At 37.9% G+C, this 22,058-nt stretch overlaps 1 protein-coding gene across 1 annotated transcript in view; it reads right to left on the reverse strand.

Moving 5' to 3' along the window:
* Positions 1 to 22,058, reverse strand: part of ST18 (ST18 C2H2C-type zinc finger transcription factor) — a 105,816-nt gene that overhangs the window by 32,780 nt on the left and 50,978 nt on the right. The window contains exons 5-11 of the mRNA XM_081266230.1: positions 20,684 to 21,065; positions 20,274 to 20,596; positions 15,246 to 15,380; positions 13,366 to 13,456; positions 12,244 to 12,348; positions 10,382 to 10,575; positions 7,721 to 7,932 (exon numbers count right to left, since the gene is read on the reverse strand). Coding sequence (XP_081122356.1) covers positions 7,721 to 7,932; positions 10,382 to 10,575; positions 12,244 to 12,348; positions 13,366 to 13,456; positions 15,246 to 15,380; positions 20,274 to 20,596; positions 20,684 to 21,065 — 1,442 coding nt within the window. The remainder of the gene's footprint in view (positions 1 to 7,720; positions 7,933 to 10,381; positions 10,576 to 12,243; positions 12,349 to 13,365; positions 13,457 to 15,245; positions 15,381 to 20,273; positions 20,597 to 20,683; positions 21,066 to 22,058) is intronic.

The following is a 22,058-nucleotide window of genomic DNA, read 5'->3' on the forward strand; positions in this document are numbered from 1 at the left end:
CAAGCTTTTTCAATTTTTAATTTTTTAAGAAACAGTATTGCATTCTGTATTTGGCTCAAGTCCCAATAAACTGCTCATGTGTTCTGGATCTGCTTCAAGATTCACATCACAGGGTGGCTTGTATAGAGTCAGGAATTGCAAACATTGCCATGCAGTAACTCCACAAAGCTGGAAGAATATGCTTGTCATTTTTCCAAATAGGTCAAATAACACCTTTCTGGTACATTCAACATCATCTATCAATTCACAATTAACTTCTTGACAGTTTCTTTACTCTTTCCTTTTGGTTGGTAAAGCAAAAGTCCTGAATATATTAGCAAGAGCCCTAATGCCCACGGTCAACAGTTACTTTCCTGGGGTTGCATTTTAATTTCTCCCTACTTCTACTCTCTGTCCTCTGAGCGTTTGCCACCGAGTCCTGGGCAGCACTTAGTCTGACTTGTCATTTATGCCTGATTAAAAAAAAAATAAAAGCACCCTTCTATTTGCTTGTTTTATGCACAAAGTTCATATTTTCAATCTCTCATTCTACTAGCTAGATATGGTGCATTATATTTGTAGGAGGTAAATACACTTCTAATATGTTGTACTAAGATGCTTTGGCTATATCTTTCTGTCCCTTTTTAGTAAACAGTTTAATCTCCTGTGATAGTTTTAAGCCCTGAATTTGACAGTACAGCTTATCCTGGATAATAATGTAGTAACCACAACATCTTATGCCATCTGTATAATATCAAATACGTTTTTATACCAGCATTAATAAACCTTAGTTACAAAAATCCAAGATATTAACCATATCAGTGCCATGTGCTCTCTCCCTTCCATGATCTCACAATGTATTCTGCCAGAAACGCATCAAAACAATTTTTGGCTTTATAGCTGATATGTAACTATAGGAATGAAAGAGAGCTATAGTAATCAAGTTTAATGGCTAACGTAAAGTAAAATGCTAAATATTGTAGTTGCTGACATTTTTCATAAAAAAATTAAAAAAAAACTTGGGTTAAGACTGCACAACCAACATTCACATAAAATTCCAGACCTCTGTGACAGATGGCTTAGGAAAAAGAAGCCATGTGACTGGGCTGCAGAGTTTTATAGTGCAAAACCCATAAATAGTGCAGATTCAATCTCTCTGAAAAATACAACTATTTCAAGACAACACTCATATATATTTTAGTTTTTACAGAAAAAGAATTCCAAATAGTAAAATTTTTTTAAAAATATGAGCAATTCTAGGAGTTGTTACGATTATACATCTTGAGTAATCAGGGCTTGAGTGAAAAATAAAATCTCTCCTAATGTTTAAAAGAGGTGCTTTTGTAGACCCATGCCCCAGCCGGCTACTCTGAGCACCTGACTTGACTTGGAGAGTGAGCTGCATGCTGGGGAGCCGGGTACAGATGGGCTCTAAGTAAGCACACAGATGCATTCAACAATTACACACAGTAACAGCTAAGGGTCCCTTTCTGCCCATAGATGGGAGATCGCACATTTATAGCATGGTTTTTTTATTCAGAGCAATATCAATAGGCATCACTTCTCTGGGCTTGAAACTCTAAATGGCAACACAAAAGTGGGGGGAAGGTGGGAGAGGCCAGTGGAGGGGAGAGGCTACAGTCACAGCTCATATGGTCCTGTGCCTCCCACCCCTTCTGACATTCTGATTCTTCAAAGTGATATTTGGGACCCTTATATTAAGTATTTAACGTATGTTTGAAGTTTTTTTGAGGCTAGGGTATACTTTCCATCCTGGGGAAATCATCAAGGTCCATCTATTTCAGCCATTTTTGAGTGATACTACCTACCTTTTATGTATTCAATGAATTACTGAGAAAGCATTTTAATGTGTTTAAGATACTATATTTTGGAGAAAAAATAAACTTGAGAAATAGATTGTTCCTCCCTTGAAGGGGCTTATTTTGTGCCTATAGATTTCTAGTGAAAGATAATTTGATAATTATATGTATATATTATTATTAAATTGAAAGTTGAAAGAATTAATGATTATAATCTTTATTTGTACCACAAAATAAGCACTGACATCACTATCCAACAACAGAAAAATGGTTAATGAAATGGTACACATTATATGGTCAGTAAAATGTTAATTATGAGGTCTGAGTAACAAGTGATATGGAAAATCTTCATATCATTGAAAATAGGAAAGAGCATGACATTCCTGCTATGCTTACAACTAGGGAAAAGAGATAATTTGTTTTTGAAGACTAAGAGGGAAAACACATAAATTACCATACTTGCATTTAGAGAATAGGCTTACAGCTGTTTTCCTTCATTATTTTCCAAGCAAATGATAATATTATCTTGTTTTGACAATTAAAATTTATACATTTAATGGGGGTAGGAATGAAAATAGAATGAATTGGATGTTATTATCCTATGTACATATATGATTACATGACCTGTGTGATTCTATATCATGTACCCAGACGAATGAGAAGTTATGCTCCTCTTATGCATGGTGTGTCAAAATGCATTCTATTGTCATGTAGAACTAATTAGAATAAAAAATCATATATTTAAATATGTTGCTGATGTGAAAACAACATTATCATTTTACCTAAATATTCTGATTATGAAAATTCCGAATTTTCACAACATTGATAAAATAAGACATATTGCTTTCCTTCTTTTTCAAACTCTCTATTAACCCACGAGAGATCACCTGCCATCTTTTGACTTGGCAGGAAGGAAGTGCAACCTAAGTGTCATTCCACTTAGGTTTCTGCTGCAATTCACCCCTGACCTTCTCTCACAGCCTCTGTTCTTTCATTCTTGCTTCTGTTCTTTTTATCTGGGGAGTACCCTCTCTGTATTGAAAGCTATCTTCAGTATGTTTTTGAAGTAGGTAGGTTATTAATAAGTAAATGAAATGGAAATATTTTATTCTTACTCAATGACAATCAAGCCTTAAGACTCTTAGCTTATAAGCTTGTGTAATATATTTAACGAAACAGAATGATGGAGTGCAGAGAAGAAATGACTAATGTATAGTGTAAAATTTAAATAAAATTTACAGCCACTTCCCGAAAATCTTTGTCTGGCATTTGAAATCATAGTATTAAACTCTTGGGGGACCGACAGTCTATATAACATAAGGTCTTTTAAAAAAATAAGTCACATGGATGAGAATTCAAATTTTAATTCCAACAACTGTAGCTGTGCCAGTCAGAGAAAATCATCTAGTATCTTTACCGTTTCTTCCTCTTCAAAGTTGGAGAATATTAGCTACTTCACTTCTAGAATATTAGGATTAAAATGGATTCATATGGGCAAAGTGTTTATGTATGCTGCCTGGCATATAGTAGGTGTTCTATAAATGATGCTAATAAGGGTTTTTGAACATCAAAAGAGACATACCCCTAGGTTATTAAGTATCTAGTTTTCCTGCACTTACAGGAATAGTCCTTTTGCTCCCTGGGCCAAGACCCTTATCACATTTCACTCACGACGTATGGTTCAATCTGTCCTGATGTTCAAGTTACTGGAGAAGACTGTGTTTGGATTGTAATCATCCAAGGCCCACTAGGCTATTCCTGTTAAGAGGCAGCAGGATGGTGCTGCGACATCATGTCGTTTCGAGGCCTTGTTCAAGCACAAAACAGACTTTGAACTTTAAACATTTCAAGCAAGTGTCAATTTTTTGTTTTCTTTTAAGGCACACTGTGCATATGTCATTTTGTCTAAACAGGTGGGGAAAACACCAAAACAAACAACAGAATGCTTGGCAAGCAGCAGAGATGAGGATAAAGATAGACTGTGAAGCATGTTCCTACCTCTGTCGATCAGGGTGGGAGGAAGGAAGGAAAATGGGGAGCGGATTTGACTCAGGTTGGCACAGGCTCTCATGGGGCACTGGAGGAAAGTGCTCAGCAAACCCATGAGGCTCACTCCCTGCCTGTAGGTACCAGGTGCTCTGCTCTTGCCAGGAGTCACAGTATCAAGACCAAGGGGAGGTGTTGGAAGCCATGGCTCATTTATGTTTCATGACTCATATTAATTCCAAATTAAAATGTGGAACATGATAGACATCTTAGAACCAATGAGAGTACTATATGTCACACAGAATTACCTTTAACCTTTATGATATTCCTCTAAGACTGGAAAGTACTAATTGTTTTCTACTGACCCGATTCCTTAAAAAGATACTTAAACCACACACAGGCAATTTTGGTGGTGCCAATATATTATGCATAGGCCAGATGGTATTTTAGCAGATAAATAATTCCTTTAAAAATCTTCTACTTTCAGGAGGCAAAGGGTTCTGTTTGGGCAGTGACCAGCAATGACTGACAAGTATTGGTGTTCTCCACATTGAGCATAATGGGCGCCTGAGCTCGGTGGAGACTAGCTGGGTGAATGAACAGCAACATACACAAGTATGTGCCTTCAGTGCTGGGAAGGGACAGAGAAGTAAAGTGTCTTAGTGTGTGAGGCTAAGAAAATATCTGAGAAAAAGTGTATTTTAGTTTATCTGTATCATCTTCCATTATTTTTAGGCCATTCAGGAACTCTAAAATTTTATTGTCCCTCTGAAAACAACCTGTGTTCCCTTGATTTTCCTTAAGGGTGGGGATTTTGCAAATTACCCATTCAGATCTCCCACTAACCTTGGGAGTCAGTTGTGTGCTCACATAGGACATGAAAAAAAAATCTGTATTAGTCCCACCAAGTGGGCACGCAGGCAAATTTTAAGTTAGTGGCATTTGACTTGATTTTAAAAGGTTGTGCCAATAAGTGACAGTCTTATCTTTAATTCATTCTCCTATTGGGTGTGTTAAACAACCGAAGAGAGATATTCATTGCATAAAAGTAAGGAACAAATGGGAACAAAGGGAAAATAAGAAATCATTTATCATCCAAGTTATGATCAAATTAATAATTGATCTCATCTCTTCAAACTCTATGCTTTATCTAAAACAATGCAAGTCAGGTACCATAACCAGAAGGTCACTTTTTCTGAAGGGTGTGTTGGGGGGGTACTGGGAATTGAACCCAGGGGCTTTTATATGCTAGGCAAGTGCTCTACCACTAAGGTACATGCCCAGGCCCAGAGGGTCATTTCTTTTATCCTGCTTGTCTGTAAGTTCCTTGAAGGTAAGGTCTGTGGCTTAATCTACCCTTTGACTAGGGCAGTCTAGCACTTAGAGACCTTCTGGAGAGTATAACTATGGGTTCTCTGCCAGGATGTCTCTCTAATATACCAATAATGCTCCATTACAGAAGTATAAGGAAACGCTGTATATTTCTACATTCTCACTGTTAAGTAAGATCTGTTTATCTGGGCTATCAGAGATAAACATACTAGCAATCTGCCATGGAGGAAAATCAAATCTAATAGAAGGAGAATCAGGCTAGCATTCAATGTGGAGAGGAAGACTATACTCAACCCTGCTTTAGGAGAAGGCTCAGAGTAAAGTGCAACACTAACAACAGAAAGGACCCACGTAGGCACTGTTTGCTCAGAGGCCATTTTTCAGAGTTAATTGCCTTGGCTTTTTCTCACTTTCACTAGAATAAATATTTTTTTTTGTTGTTTCAGGAATTGGTGAGATATTCTTCTGTATTCAGAAAATAGGATCCAACAAGGGCAGGATTCTACAAATTGTTACGAGTTGTGTGTGAATGTACACGTTGGCAGGATTCTGCACAGTGACGTTGCAGGGTGCCATATTTATTCTATTTTAACAATCACTATGTCCAAGGAGATAATGTTCATAAGAAAATGGCTTTTAAAACTCCTGACAGATCAATTCCTTTAAAACATCTTTAAGCACTTTCTGTTTCTTCCCTCCTCAGCATCACATCAATGGTTTGGTCTCTGCAGACTTGGCTGAGTTGGTAGCAGGAGGCTGAGGCCTACAGTGGAGTCCCAATTACCCCAGGCAAGCCCAATCCACTCCATTGAACTGCCTTGGCACAAGGGGTGGAAGAATATACATTTGAAATAGACTATTTAAACTGTGCCAATTAAAGTCAGTCTTCTGATCAGAAATGTGTTTTTAAAAGAGAATATACACTAATAAGGAAAAAAACACTCAAATGTTTGCCATCTTTGTTACATTGTTTGATGTGAGCAATTTGATGGAACACTAAGAATCTTAAGGTGAAAGACAGAATTCTGAGGAGCATAAAAACATTTATATGTGCAGAGGGAAAGCATGCATCCCAGCACCATTACTTGAATACTTTAAGTGACATTAATAATTATAATACCAGTAGTCTTATTTTCACAGGACAGCTTAAACCACCAAGAAATAAAGTACTAGCAAGGAAGCTATGTTAGTATTTCTGCAACCAGATCTCTATTAGAATATACCTTTAAAAAGAAATTTACTCAAATTTAAAATGTGGATTTAAAAATAAAGTTGCATTTTAAAATCCTCCAAATCATTTGCCTATGGCAATAGTTTGTGGCTGGGATTCCTGAATTCAGACAGTCAGGTATTTTCTTTATATTTTTAGAAAATGTGATTTTCTTTGTTTAAGAACCTCATTTGTTTAAAAATTGTTTTTGAGTGCTTTTTGGCCACCAACTCTTCCTGGGGTTTACTTGGCTCAGTTTTGTCCAGAAGCTAATTCTGATTCTTCTGTCAAATGCTCGGTGGCACTGCACTACCTGCTCTCCTGAAGGCCTGGCACAGCACAGGCGAGCAGCTGACCACTCCGGAGAGGCTGTTCTTAAAGGGGAAAAAAGGGTACAGGCTTTAATTGCCTGGGTTTCAGGGTTTCAGTTTAACCTAGGGAATCTTCCACTTACAGCAAAGGTAAAAGCTGTTATCAAGTAAGCCTGCACATTTCAGCTTGCTTCAGCCATCTAGGTTGGGAAATAATTTCTTTTAATTGAAGTGCTTTGTGTAAATAGGAGTTACTGGCTTCAGTAGGAGGAAGTGGCTTGAGTCCCTACAACCTCCTCTTGTGGATCATTGGGGCACTTGCAAAGTCCCTCACTGGCAAAAGGCCAGGCATGAAGGTTCTGTGTATGTATTAGTTCTGTGTATGTATTAGTCAGGTTACCATGAGCATACCCATGTACTTCTCATATGTGGAAAGGAGAAGCTGTAGAAAAAAATGTGATTCATATTTCATGGGCTTCAGAAATGTAGCGTTTTCATAAAGATCACAATATTTGATTTTGGATTAGAGTGTTACAAGTTCTCAAACCTCCCTGCTGATTTAATATACCCAGGAGTTCCCATGTGTCTTCTAAGAATGCTCCGGCAACCTAGACTATATTATGTTATGAGACAGTAACATGTGCAATAATAAAATTTCATGGGTCAGTTTTGCAAATGTTTTGCCAGTTGCTGTTTAATCAAACATTTCTTATCATCTTTGATTTGCAGGCAGCAAAAGCTTCTATGATCAAGATTTATTTTAATATCAATCCTTTTTTCTTATTCGATCAAATCCCCTTAACAAAAATAGCTTTGAAATCTGTAAATTCTCCCCATAACTCACTTCTCCCCAAACTATGGTCCCCCATTTTCCAGAAGAGCCACCAGCCAAGGGATGCACACTTTCTTTCTCTGGACCCAGCAACTTCATCCACTGTCAATGTTCCTCTTCCTAAGACAGGGAGGGGATGGCTTTAGGGTGGAGGAGCTGAGTGGTGGCAAATGTGGTTAGGAACATGAAAGGCAGTTTATTCTCACGGTTCTGTCGCTGGCCCACCCTCCGGGCTCTTGGACTGGCCTACCTTGGCATGCAGACTCTGTGGTTTGTTGGAGAGGATGTCTGCGGCTTCCCTGCAGCGGGTGGAAAGGTTCAGGATAGCAGCAGCTGCTGCTATGTGGGTGTCTTCACTACATTGACCGTAGCTATAAGAGCTGGCACGGCTCGCGCTCTGTGTGTGGGCGCCTGCACTAGGCAGTCGATTAGGAAATTTGACTGGATTTGAAAAATGCTTTGCTGTTGAAGAGAGATTTGATTAGCAATTGCATGTACAGTGGTTTTAGTCATTAAATAGATTTGTTTTTTTAAAGATATAACTTCTTGCATTAAAATATGTGAAGAATAAATTAACGCATGAGCCATTATCCATTGGTATGTTAAATGAAGGTTATTCAGATGGGTTTTCATGGAGGTTCACAGATCAAATGATGTGATTGCTGGGAGAGAATGCCTATTCTCTTAATATTTTTTGTATTGACACTTCTTATGACAAAAACTCTATGACTAATGTTATGGGGCAGGTGCACTGGCGACATTTGTGGCAAAAAATGAAGCTCAAAACCCTATAAGCAAAACCTATCAGGTACTACAGAGAGCTTAAGGCATGTATATCTAAAAATTATGTATGTATAGGGCTTATAATTCCAGTACAGAAAAAATACATCCTTTCAATATTTGTTTTCACAATGACAATTTATACTTAGATACGTAATTGTATTTGTATTTGTTGACACAAAGGTTTGTTCCATACTTGAACTAGTAGAAAGTGTTCTTCATCCAAATAGAAGAAACTAAATAGATGGTGGAGTCTTTAATGAGCTGGCATTTTGCATATTCAGGGAGAGCGAGATAAGCAAAGGACAGGGAGGAAATGTTCTCAAGGTGAACAGAAAGGCAATTTGGTTATCAAGACTGAGTTTCTATTTTATTTTTCTGTTCTGAGTAGCAAGGCATTACTGAGAGATAGAATTACACATATTTCTCGTCACTGTGGGGTGTCTGTAAATATTACTCAAGGTAATGGGAAAGACACCCAAGATTTAATGAGAGCCGATACAAAAGTGTTCACCTGTTTATTTTTCATTAAGTATTTAATATTTTAAATATTTGATTGTTTTTCATAAGACAAAATTTAAAATATTACCAAATGTTACTCCTATAATTACAAGAATATAAAAATGTCTTTGAATTCTTTGCCATTTTAAAAATCAATATCCATATTGTGTGAGTATATAGAATGTTCTTATTAAATGGCTGTATGTGCATTAAACATATGTGTTTGTGTAGATATTATGTGCATAAAAAATAAAATTATATATCTGTAAAACTGTACAGATAGATATAAAACATTGTGTGTATAACATTTTTTCCCCTGAATCTAATAAGTTGTAATTGGTTATTTAAGTTTGCTGGGACCTATTTTTTGGTAAGAATAGACAAAATATCTTTTGGAATAAAGTGTACTTTTTATCAATGGGTAAAGTCCTTTCAAATCTGTTTATATACTGCTAGGTTTTATTATTTACGGTGCTGGCATCAGACAAAGAACTTTGAACATGCCAGGCAAGGGTTTTACCTCCAAATTGCATCTCTAGCCTTATTGTTGGTTTTACACTCAGTCTAGGTGCAAGATCTAATGGATTTCAGGGGTTTGTATTGCTGTAAAAAAAAATCATGGTCTATGAAGGACTCCAAGCTTCTGCCTTAATGGAAGTTAAGCTACCTAATGCAGGAATCATTTTCTGTATTTGTTCTCAATATTTATTTTCTCACCTTTTTATCAGAATATTTAGGTACTCCAAACAACCTGAAGAAATAGGTAAGTAAAAACATCAAGTTTTTGCCGGACATGGTGGCACACCTGTAATCTCAGTGGCTTGGGAGGCTAAGCTAGGAGGATTGAGAGTTCAAAGCCAGCCTCAGCAGTGGTGAGGCGCTAAACAACTCAGTGAGACCTTGTCTCTAAATAAAATACAAAATAGGGCTGGGGATGTGGCTCAGTGGTTGAGTGCCCCTGAGTTCAATCCCTGATACCCAAAAAGCAAACAAAAAAAAATCCCAAACCACCAAGTTTTATACATTATATCTTCCAATGAACCTAGCAGAAGTAGAGTATTAGTTTATTTAAAATATTTGTATATTAATTCTTAAATTTGTGAGTAACATGCTGTGAGAGCCACACACATTTTTTTCCTGGTAAAAATCTCGATTCCTGAATTGAATTTCTTCTTAGATCTTTCACCTTTCCCAACCCCATCTTCAGCCTGAATGCTTTTGCTGACCTAAATAATATATTGAGTAGCATTTCAATATTTTATCTGATAATTTCCATCATTTCAACATGAATAAAAATAATGTATCACAATAGCCATTGCATTTTTAAATATAATTTTAATCCTAATCCTAAATGTGAATTAAATGTTTCTTTAAAATTACCGTATTTGGATGCAACAATGGCTGAGTAGTTGTAGAATAATTAACTCATTAACTATTCATCACATTTAGTGTAACTTCAGGATAAAAGCAGTAACACTGATCAATTATTTTATTTTACTGCACAATCTATTTTTTTTCCTGTCAGCTTTAAGTAGTACAGTATATACTTGAGCAGCCTCCCTCAACATCACACATTTACACAAGATGCATTTGAGGGGAATAAGTATTAGAATTTAAATTTGAAGCTTACATTCAGGAAATGGTGAAGTTTTTCGTCCTTGCCCTGTTTGTACAAGGGGACGTTTACCGAAGACTTGGGCATCAAAACTGGCATAATCAAATGGTACTTTTCCAAACTTCTCTTGTTCTTTCGATACTGTGGCTCTGGGAGAAGTGATGGCTTGTGATCGGAAATTGAACTCAATTTGCTTCACCAAGCTTGTCCTGAAGAGAGTGGGGAAGTAGTTCAAAATAAAATGAGATCATCACGAGTGTATGATTGTCAAAATTTCCAAGATAGAAGTGTCACTGCACGTAGGTACCCACAGAGACACTGCACAATGACAAGAAAGTGGTCAAAACACAAGAAGGCAGAGTACTCTGGACACAGAGCAAGAGATGGAGGGATGTTCTGGACTCTGCCTGGTTATGATTTCTACTACATATTTAGTGTCCCAGTCTTCCACTGGCAAGATAAGAATATGCAGTCTCCATTTACCTCATGAAGATGTCATGAGTAACATGTTGTCGGCACTTTAAGTTTTGCAGAGAAAAGTGACATGTGACTACACAACTAAAGTATGTGTTAAGGCACTGATGTATGCATTTTGCTTATTAAAATTATTAATTATTAGCAATGAATAGTTATGATCATTCATTGATAATAATTAACAATTTTAATTATTTAATTGTTATGATCATGCCTGCTGCCTATGGGACAGTGTAGACACCAGAAGACTTGATTCCTAAATTTTGAGTTCCAAAAAAAATTGTGAGGCTTTAGTTTCAATGATGGGTTTTGGATTAGATAAAGGAAATTTTAGCTTCTACATACACATATTTGCAGGATTAGTGAATTTTATTATTATATATGTAATTTGGTTTATAGTCCTAAAGTTGCATAAATGTTCTAATCTAAAATAACATCAATCCTTTATAAAATGAGCAAAGTGTACTTTTTGTTATTTCTTTATTTGATAAATAATCTACTTAGGGAGAAAGTAAAGCATACATTAATACTAACCTAGAATCCCATTTTAAGATTTCTAATTGCTCCTTAAGCAGTAATTCATGATTGTCACTTGACAAATGTTTTTATTCATGGGATTTGAATGCCAATTTTTACTCTTTTAATTAAATCTATAGAAACAAAATATTAAGGGAAGCTATGCCCTGAAAATACTGAAATGCATAAGAGCTGTTTTGACATTTTAGCACCTCATTAACAACAGTTATCTGATCATTTCTCTCAATCCTGAAATCGTTTTTCCTACATGTCTGATTTTTGTAGAATAGACATACACTGTCACATTAAACTTCAACGTACATACTTTATTATTTAGGTATAAGATCTTCCAAACTAATAGATACAAAGAATATGGGAGCTACAAGGACAAATGGAAGTTATTTTATTAATAGCTATCCATCATAGAATAAAATTTTGCTCTAAAAACTACATGGATATGGGGAGCTCAAAATATCACATATTTTGAGGGGATATTAGAAGTTTATGATGTATTTTCTCCAGGCAGAAAAGGTGAAGTCAATCACAAAGGGAAGCTTACCTGACGTGAGGGATGTGTTACATTAATGAATCAGAATTTTTGATCATTGTATGTTATTGAAGGCTTTATTCCTTTTAGACTCTACCCATATTGTGTTGCCTTAGCAAAGAGACCAATTTCAAGTTAAACTTCTGGAGGGTCTCTTAGCTCACTAAGAGAGAAAGTATCATTCTCTAGACCAGCCTTTCCAATGAGCTGCCCACACAGGTCCACTGTGGCTGAAAATGAGGGTCAGGCCACAATGAAGTGACACATAAGGGACATGAGGTCCTGCTGAGCTGGATTCTGGCATGAACAAGAACATCAGGAACTTCCTGGGAGCTCCTACCTGTGTGCCTGGTCAGAACACGGCCCAGTTTGGGAAGAATCAAGCTGATTTTTATCCTGGGACATTGCCAATTTTTCAGCTGCAGCAATTGGACAACCAGAAAGACTGTTTCAAAAAAGAAAAGCGGGAGGATGTGAGTTAAAATGATAATATGATTTGCTTTGGCATGTGCCTCGCAGCATTCTTGGCACACACTAAATGTTAAGTCATATTAATAGTTCACTTAGCACTATTCTCATATGAAAAGATCCCAAAGTGGTTTTCAAACTACATTGTCAATACTTGTTCCCCAACCTCATCTCAGTGGTGCAAGGTAACAAGCTCATTTTAAAAAATCAAAATATTACATAAGGGAAAAAAATTAAATTATTCTGAAACTTTTAATATTTTCAGCAGTCTGTGCTCATTCCAAATGCAATGGGTCTAACTATAGATATTAGCATGGTAACTCTATAATTTATCTTAGGATATTTAGCAAATTTGAGGGATTGAATCTTATAGTTTAAATTGAAGTTTTCTTGGCCATGTGCTTATAATTCAATAGTACCTCATAATCACAGTCCACACATAAAATGCACACACAAAACAATCAACATTTTCATATGCAAATACACACACATAATGCATTTGTATATAAATGCACATAAATGTTCTATTTTAGTTGCAGTCTCAATGGAAGTATGTTACCTCATTGCCTGGTTAACAGTCAAACCACTGAATGTGGAAGCCCTTTTGATTCTTTCTTAATGCCTATGGTGGGATCCAAGATAACCCATAAGCAACTGTTTTCAGTACCAACACTATAATGATGGGCTTCCAGCGTAGAAGAGAATATATTCTATTTGTCTGACTAAATGAACATGTAACCCCAGTATCTTCAAATTTAACAGTTTTTCATTTTTGAAATTGGCTGCTAATATAAAAACTTCTATGAAAGGAAATAATGAGGTGATTTTTCTTTCTTTTTGACTCTGCAAAAGTTGAGACTATTCCTTATCTATTTCAAGTGGCAACATATTTGATAGTGATGCAGTGATTTTCATAACACACAGCCCATAATTTGATTGGTGGAAAGCTTCAATTTTTTAAAATGTAAAATCATTAGCAAATCATCAGAATTACCTCCTGTGAGTGTTGCGATTACTGTTCACATGACCCCTTCCTGTGCATCCAGGGGTGGGACACTTGAGCACATTTTCATGCATGGCAAGAACTAATCACAAAATAGCACATTAAAGAGAAGAATAATTTACCATAAACATACAAAAAATCAACATGTTCATTTCTTAATTTTGCAATTAAATGACTTGTTACATAATCCACTATGCTCCCTCCCCAGATATATTTAGTTGAAAAAAAAAATAAGAACACCAGAACTTCAAAAATTAAATCTAGCAAGATTTATCATGTTAACTGCTCTGAACTCCAAGTTATATTTAACCATAGACTTAAACGACTCTATTCAGCTCATATTTAATTTTAACTGAAAAGTTCATCACCTTCCTTCCACATTCAAGTGCTTCCCCTGGAGGAGTGTTTGGAGAACAGTATTTGCCAAATAGCTCTTTCCACCTTTTCCCCAATTTGAAGTTCTGCCTGTGGTCTTTTTTAGTTCCTAAGTGATGCTATATTGATTCTTTCTCTAACCACCATCCACTGCCATGTGGTATTGGAGAAAGTATTGCTGAGTGGCACCTGCCTGTAACCCCAGTTACTAGGGAAGCTAAGGCAGGAGGAACCTAAGTTTGAGACCAGCCCTAAGAACTTAGTGAGACCCTGTTTCAACATAAAGAAATTAATAATTAAAGGGATGGGGATGTAGCCCAGTGGTAGAGTGTCCCTGGGTTCAACGTCTAGTACCAGGGAGGGCAGGAGGGAGAGGAGTATGGCTGACTGAATCATCAGAGAATCAGTCTAAGGAATTGCTAACTCAGCAGCACAGGACTCATTTGGTTAGATTAGTGACTTGCTAACTCTTAATATTAAGGAAGGGAATGCTAAGGTGTCCCTATTCTTCCAGTTTGTATGGCCCAAGAGGTGTCTCAATAAAGAGATTCAAACAGTAGGTTACATCTTTATAGCTTGGAAGGTGGCAGTCTTTATTTACCTGTAGAGACCTGGTTCATAGTAGGACAGGGATGGGGTGATATACTGAGGATTGCCTTTGCTCAGGGCTCTTAGCTGTGACAGGATGTCCCAAGACAACACTACAGAGTATGTGTTCTCACAATGCGTGGAGGCCAGGAGGATGCGGAGACCTCCCTGTGATGTCCTGAGGCTAAGCTTGACCCTGGACATATTGGAGGTCATACCTAAGGCTGAGAAAGAACTGTGCAATCACGCAGGGCAATACGGCTTATTTTTTGTAGTTGTGATGCTTTGACACCTGGGATTTGCTGACCCAGGAGGAACTGCCCCTCCCAGAGTTAGCCAGCTCCTAAAGAAGGCACACAATTGACCAGCTGAGAACACTCTTAAACTCTGGTGCCTACACCCCAAGGAGCTCATTTGGTTCTAATATTCTGGGGCAAAGTCCTTTTTCCTAATTATCCTAGGGTCATGGACCAAAGAACTAGGGACAAATCTTATACCCCAGAGCTAGAGGAACCAACAACACTTAGTCCACTTACCCTTCCCTGTATGTTCCTTTACATAAAAACTAAAGGCTTCTGGCCTAAAGTTCCTCCTGTCCTTGCCTCCTGACACAACCTAGGGATTCTGCATATGACCCCAGTGGCATGATGAGACCCCCTCTCTTAGGAAATATGGGTAGCAAGCTATCTCCTCAATGCAATTTTCTCTTTATCTGCTGGACTTATTGTCCCTCAAAATTTCTACCAATACACTCCATTTAAAAACATACAGCTAGATGGAAACTGCTTGTCACAGAGAAAACTTTGTTTCCATTGTGAATTCCAAATTGGAAGAGAAAGCAACCAATATTGTGATGTTCTGGTACTTTTAAGAAAGCACTGACATCTTTAGGAATAGGCAGTACTCACTTTCCAGGGGAACCCGCACTTTGTGGGGACATCCTGAAAGGCTGCGGTGGTGGGGATAGAGCCCGGTCACATGTCCAGTGCCATCACACCCAGGGATAGGGCACTTGGTCTCCCTCTTTTCAGGCCTCGGTGAATCTACAGAGAAATTAAATTGAGAAATTCATTTGGCTTTTCTTCTTTCTTTTCCTATTCAATAGTGGCCTTGCAGAGTGACATTCTCACTTCATTCAGTTTGACCATCATAAACATTCTTCTCACATTGCCTTGAATAAGACCCTCAACTAAGACCTGTGGAAACATAAAACATGTTTTCAATTTTCTTAGTTTCCTAAGCAAAGGCTGACACAAGGCAAGGGGATGTTAAAATACAAAGATGGTCTCAAGTTGTCATGTCACGTATTATAGTTAAAGCCTCATTATGAAAAATCACCCCTATGCCAGAGGGTGAACAAGCTCCTGAAAAGGAAAACGAAAGAAAGAAAAAGAAAAGTGAGAAAGAAGAAAAATATTTATTTAATCCCAAACCATCTCCTATTGAAAGAGTCTGGAAAAAGCCAGATTCAAAATTACAAAACAAACTACCATATCTGAGAAAGGCTTCTCTGGTTTTGTCCCCATGAGTCACTAGCAGCAGGTGGCCCTGGGGTTGAGGGCCAACCAGAAGCTCATGAACAAGCAGAGGTAACTTCCTTCAGAGCAACTGATGAGAGTCTGGATAAGACTTGTGTTCTGCCTAACCAGTAGTACTGCAAAGTCCCGAGATTCCCAAACCCCAACGAGCTGTTACTTCGGTTCCATGCACAGTGACTGTGGTGAAAAGCTGTTGATTTTACTGACTGCAGGAACTGAGAACTGAGACTTAGAAAAGCAATGATCTTGCTGGGGACTTTCAGAAAACAGAGAGGGTAGGGGCTGCCTTCCTGGTGGTCTGGAGAGTGCTACTGCGCAGCCAGGTGTGGCATGGTTCTCAGGTACAGCAAGGCATGGAAAGAGCTACCTTGTAACACATTTTGTCAGCATGCTATGGGACAAGAGCCTGGAGAGAATAGGACCAAAGACACGCTCAGGAGTTTTATAATTTTTCTGGCATCACAGTGCTGAGGGCTAGATAAAAGGTTATATAAATACTTAACATAAATGAGTATGAAACAGGAATATTGATGAGATCAGACCTAATGCAGAGGAGGCCTTAGTTACAAATGTATATATTTGTGATTGAGATGGTTGATAAACTTAAACAGAAATACTGTCTTATAGCCCAAATTGCCCCTAATTCATGCTTGGAATGATAGTAATCATGGAGAATTCTATTCTTCATCAGCATTCAGGGTGTTTGGAAGAAGGATGAGAAGACTGTGAGCCCTGGGAGAGAGAGAAAAGGGGACTGCAGGAAGGCTTCAGGATTCTCAGAAAGCCAAGCAACAGGCATAATGCTTGATGCTGACAACAAAAATAAAAAATCCAGATGATTCTGCCCAAGAAGCTGCTGGTGACAGAGTATGAGAAAGGGCCCTGCTGCTCAAGGGTGTGGATCCCTCGCATGTTCCTGGCTCCAAGTGGGGCACCCAGAACAGGCTACTCTTGCAGGATGTGAACAACATCTCTGGGGCAGTATATGGCAAGTAGGCAAGCTTCTGTGATACCATGTCACCCCAGTTGTTGGATTACAAACAGTCCTGGGCAGATGGGACACAGCAGGTTGTATGTAATGCAATTATATGGGGGCATGGTTTCAGTGAAAGAGGGAGGAGCAAGGATCCTTCAAGTTGCCGCCTGCACTACCCATAGAGGAAGGGTCAGGACACAGAAAGCGTGAGTTGTAAATGAGCAGTGAGCAGCCAAAGATAAAGATGCATTCAGTAGCAGGTATTTATATTAACCACAGACAGGATTCAAAAGCAATGACTGATGTTGAGACTACCGTCTTTGTATTTTATAAAGGACAAAAAAAAAAGCATATTAAGAGTTTGTGATGTTCTGTGACTTTGTGCATGTCTGTTTCCATTTACTCTAAATTTGGTGCCAAATTTCAAGTTGATTTAGGTATGTAAAATCTGTAGACCACTAGTCAAAAACCTTGAAGTTTGATTAAAGTGAACCGAGAGGAGCTGACACTATAACAGAGAGCTGCTCACAGGACGCAGAAGAGCAACAATGTGTGTTTTGATGCCCTTCCTCTCTTGGATCTCCTCCAGGCGAGGCCACATTTCTAAACCGCATTGAAAGGTTTGGCGCTGAACATTTCCCGTCCTTGCCACGCTGTTTGTCTGCATAAAGCCAGAGAGGGTGTTGGAGATAACGCAGGCTGGCACCTGCCCAGGTGGGGCCACTGACAGTCCACCATGCACCTTTGTCTTCAAGTCTCTCCTTGGCTGGGCAAAACAAAGATGCAGATTTGAAATGCTCTGGAGGGCAGAACCTGTTCGCATGATAAGAAGCCAGAGCATGAGCTCGGGGCAACTCTCAAGCTGGTTCTTCTTTTATTTTCTTTGCACAGTGTTGCACAATGAGGGTGACCTTATACTCTAGTGATGTTAGATCCTAGTTTTCCTGGGACTGTCTTCATAACTGGTAGACTTGCATAATTATTCTTATTGCCCCCTTTTACTTAAAAAGTGTCACAGTTGGGCAATAAATTACATGACGACTCTACTTACACTGAGAACTATGGTCTCTAAATGCTTAGTAGCCATAGTATGCTGAAATTTATTGTAGAATCAATGACTCATCTGAAGGCTTGGGTAAAATGATATTTTAAAATTCTAATGTTCTTAACAGTGGAGTTGTATGTCCAAGGTGTACACAAAGTCAGAATTGTTTGAAGAAGATGGCTATCAGTCGGGATGGATGCTCACTTAATATGGAGTGCATGTTAGAGAAGAAAAATCCCTCTTGTGCTTCTCTACCAGGAATAAGGAACAGAAATGTGAATACTTAATTTAGACTCACAAGCATCCTTATGTAAGCCTATAGTTCCCCTACAATATGGGTTTCACTTTTTTTTTTAACCTGTTTCATAGGAGCCTGGCCTTGATCATGCAGAGGCTTACACACCCAAAAGCAGGAGCAGACCCTATGCCACAGGACATCTTATTGACTCCTAGAATCATGTCTTCAAGTGACCCACCATTTACAAATACAGATTCTACTGCTGTGTTAGTTTTCGAAAACAAAAAAAGTTTAAAAAGTTTTATTAAAAAAAAAAGCCAGAAGATCATCAAGTATTTTAAGCTATGGCTCAAAAAGTTTCTACAAACATTGGATTTCATTGGTTGTAAGATATCAATCGTAAGACGAAAGATCACTTTGTATGCAGTTAAGAAACTAGTGTGTACCTTTCTGATTTCAGAGTCATTAGAACGGGGAAACTATGTATCTTAGAATCAATGAAACATGGTATATTAGAAATGACAGATTTGGACTGGGGATATAATTGGTAGTGTGCTTGCCTCACATTTACAAGGTCCTGGGTTCAATCCCCAGCACCACACACACACACACACACACACACACACACACACACACAGAGGAAGTTACAGATTTGCAAAATTTGGAATAAATTTCATCTTTTTGTCAGATTTCTGGTTCATTAAAAGAAAACAGGCAAATTTTTTAAAAAACTGTATATTAGTGGGAGTACACAGAGCTAAATACAATGCCCTGTCCTGAACCACACGTTAGTCATTAGTATTCTGTCCCTATTCCAACCCTTGTAGGATGTTTGCATCACATTATGATCATGCTCCTTACTACATGACATTATTTTAGTCTTTTCTGTTTTCTCAGCTCTGAGATGAAAGACATTATTTGTCAAGATTGCAGGTGAGTACGCAAATGGAATTAAAAGACAAAATTTACAATTCATTTCTAGATAATCAGAACTTCTAAACCATATCAACATAGCATTCCTATAAGCCCTTTAGATCTATGATCTTGATTTTCTCTAAGATATTCTTCCCCTAATTCTGAGAATCACCTAAGAACTATTGAAAAAAAAATGCAAACCATGGGGCTCTGAATCTGGCTCCTGGAAATAACCATCTTAAATGTGACTTCTAGGCCCTGCGAGACTACTGGGAAATTCCATGTAACTGTTGGAATCCACTGGGCCTATCTGGTGTGAGACCTGGTAGAAAAATGGGCAGAATATTCCATGGGGAAAAGGGGACACAATTTTGTTAAAGACTGAGGAGCAATTTTAAAGTATCCTCAAAGTATATTCACTCTGTCAATTCGAGTTTGACCCAGATATTTGTGGCCCTGCATCAGAAAGCTGGTAAGACTACAAACACATTTTAAACCCAGTTTTATCCCAAGAAGGATCAGAGCACCCTGCCTGGCTTACAAGTAACTTAATATCATTTTGAAGCTCAAAAGCTGCCAGATGATTTTGAAGGAGAGTAGGAAAGAAAAATTAAATTTCTGGAATTAATTTGATAATTAAAATGATTTGAAATGCAACAAGTGCTACTACTAACAGTATCCAATAAAGTAGTTTTTAAAGGTATGATTTGTTTTAAAAAGCAATTACATGGTAAATGCTGTTGTGTCTAGTTGCTAGAAGAAAAAATAAAATTTTAAAAAAAGCAATTACATTTTAAAAATACATGCAATGAATATTTTTTCGGTGTGAAGTTCCTGCAAAACAAATCAAATTTGATTCAATAATAATCTAGAGAGTAGGGGGTAAAAATAAGAAATTATTTATTTCCCAGTTATGAACTGGGACTTTATTTTTTTTTTTTAAAGAGAGAGTGAGAGAGGAGAGAGAGAGAATTTTTAATATTTATTTTTTAGTTCTCGGCGGACACAACATCCTTGTTGGTATGTGGTGCTGAGGATCGAACCCGGGCCGCACGCATGCCAGGTGAGCGCGCTACCACTTGAGCCACATCCCCAGCCCCTGAACTGGGACTTTAAAAGAGCATTCAGCGGTCAAAAAGCTTTCTGGAAGAAATAATAAAATTTAATCTCTTAACCCTAAGGTAATTTTATCCTAAAATAAATGAAAAAAAAATGTTTTCTTACGTTTGTTGTTAAAGATTTGTCTTCCACCCATGTCAATAACTTTGGTTTGCCGCCTTTCCCCCGTCAGGTGTTCTAGCAGAAATCTGTCCAGCTCTTTGTAAGTACTGTGGAAAACGCAGCCTCGCTCAGCCTGCAGAGCGATGGCCTGCTCCAGCAAACTCAGGTTCCCCTTGGCTTTCTCCAGATCACTGGATTCTTCTGTCATTGTGGCCAGGCTCTCCCTGTCTTCTTCCTCAGTCTCAGGGAAGGCAGATTGGGCTTTGCTATCCAAGGGCTCCACATGAGCATTCTGCGGTTCTCTCCGGTCTGCATCAGGATCACACCTATTCTCACAAGGGATAAATTTGTCACCTTCTGTTTTTATTTCAGGAATTTCCAGTAGATCTTTTTTCTTATCTGCTAACATGTACTTTGGGCCTCTCTGAGGTTTGGTGTCTTCTGACAAGTTGGAGCCACTGTCCCACCCATTCTCTGCACTTTCAGAGTTACTTTCGCTGTCATCAGAAGAACAGAATGGGGGTTGGGAATCATCCACTTTGTCTCTTCCATCATCAGAATGAATCATAAAGCATTCGTCTGTTTCATCACTCTCTGCTTTTAAAGACTGGATGCCACTGTCATTGAGGTTTTCACTTATAGTCTGGACAGACATATTTTTTTCAAATTTCCCCAAGTGCATTAGAGATTTGACTACCAGCTCTTGATAACAAGTATATTGGTCTTCTTTCCGAGGGGAGTTTTCTTGTGCAGTTGAATGAAGATTCTCATCCTCAGGTTTTATCATGATTTCTTCTATAGAAAAAGAACATCAATATTTGGAAATCAAGAATAAAAAATATTACACACACACACACACACATATACACAAATATATAGCCCCATGCATATGTATGTGCACACACATGCATATATATACACACAAATACATACTTAATATGTGTAACATGTGGTCGCTATTAATTTTATAAACATTAGAAAAATATATATGCTCTTAAAATAAAACTTAAAGCTTAATATTCTGAAATTGTCTTTAAATTAATTAACTATTATAATTTTCATACATTAAGAGCTAAGTGCTTCTGGGGTACTGACCAAGACAAAAAGATGATATTTAACAACAGTAGAGTTGTAGATGTAAAATGACTGCCATTGTACCTATTATATGAATTCCCACATCTTAGCCAATGAGAAGAATTGAATATACATAATACTATATATTGTAAATAAAATATTCATCAGATCACTGTGTTGGCATGGGATTTTATTTTCAAGCTTATTTGGTTGATGTTCTCCATTTTTCTCAGATGTACTCTCAGATTTTATGGAATATTAATTAAGGTACAAAATACATCTACATAGAGATGATAATTGAAGGAACTCTGAAGCTTTCAGGTTTCTTGTTTACTTTGCAACTGTCACACTAAAATCCCATATTGAGGAAAACATAAACAGGAATAATAAGGATTATCAGATAGTAGCTTAAATAGTAACACATTTCCTGGTTTGATACTTGTGTGCATGTGTGTAAAAAGAAAATGAGATGAGGGGAGGGGTTGATTGGAGAGGCTGGAGACAAGCTAGTTGTCCTCTGTACAGAACCCCCCCATCTTGGGTTCTGAAAGTCAAGGTACCCTGTGACCTGGAGCAGGCCCCAAAAGCCAGTCTGCCCAACACAGTCAGAGAAATGGCTGCCATCCTAAGATAGCTGTCAGAGTCATCCCTTCACTGATTGAGGGTGACAGTTTAGATATAGAGTGGTGAGCTTACTCAATCCTACCCCAGTGC

This window comes from Spermophilus citellus (assembly GCF_964194105.1).
Source record: "Spermophilus citellus genome assembly, chromosome: 14".
In the NCBI taxonomy this organism is placed as follows: Eukaryota; Metazoa; Chordata; class Mammalia; order Rodentia; family Sciuridae; genus Spermophilus; species Spermophilus citellus.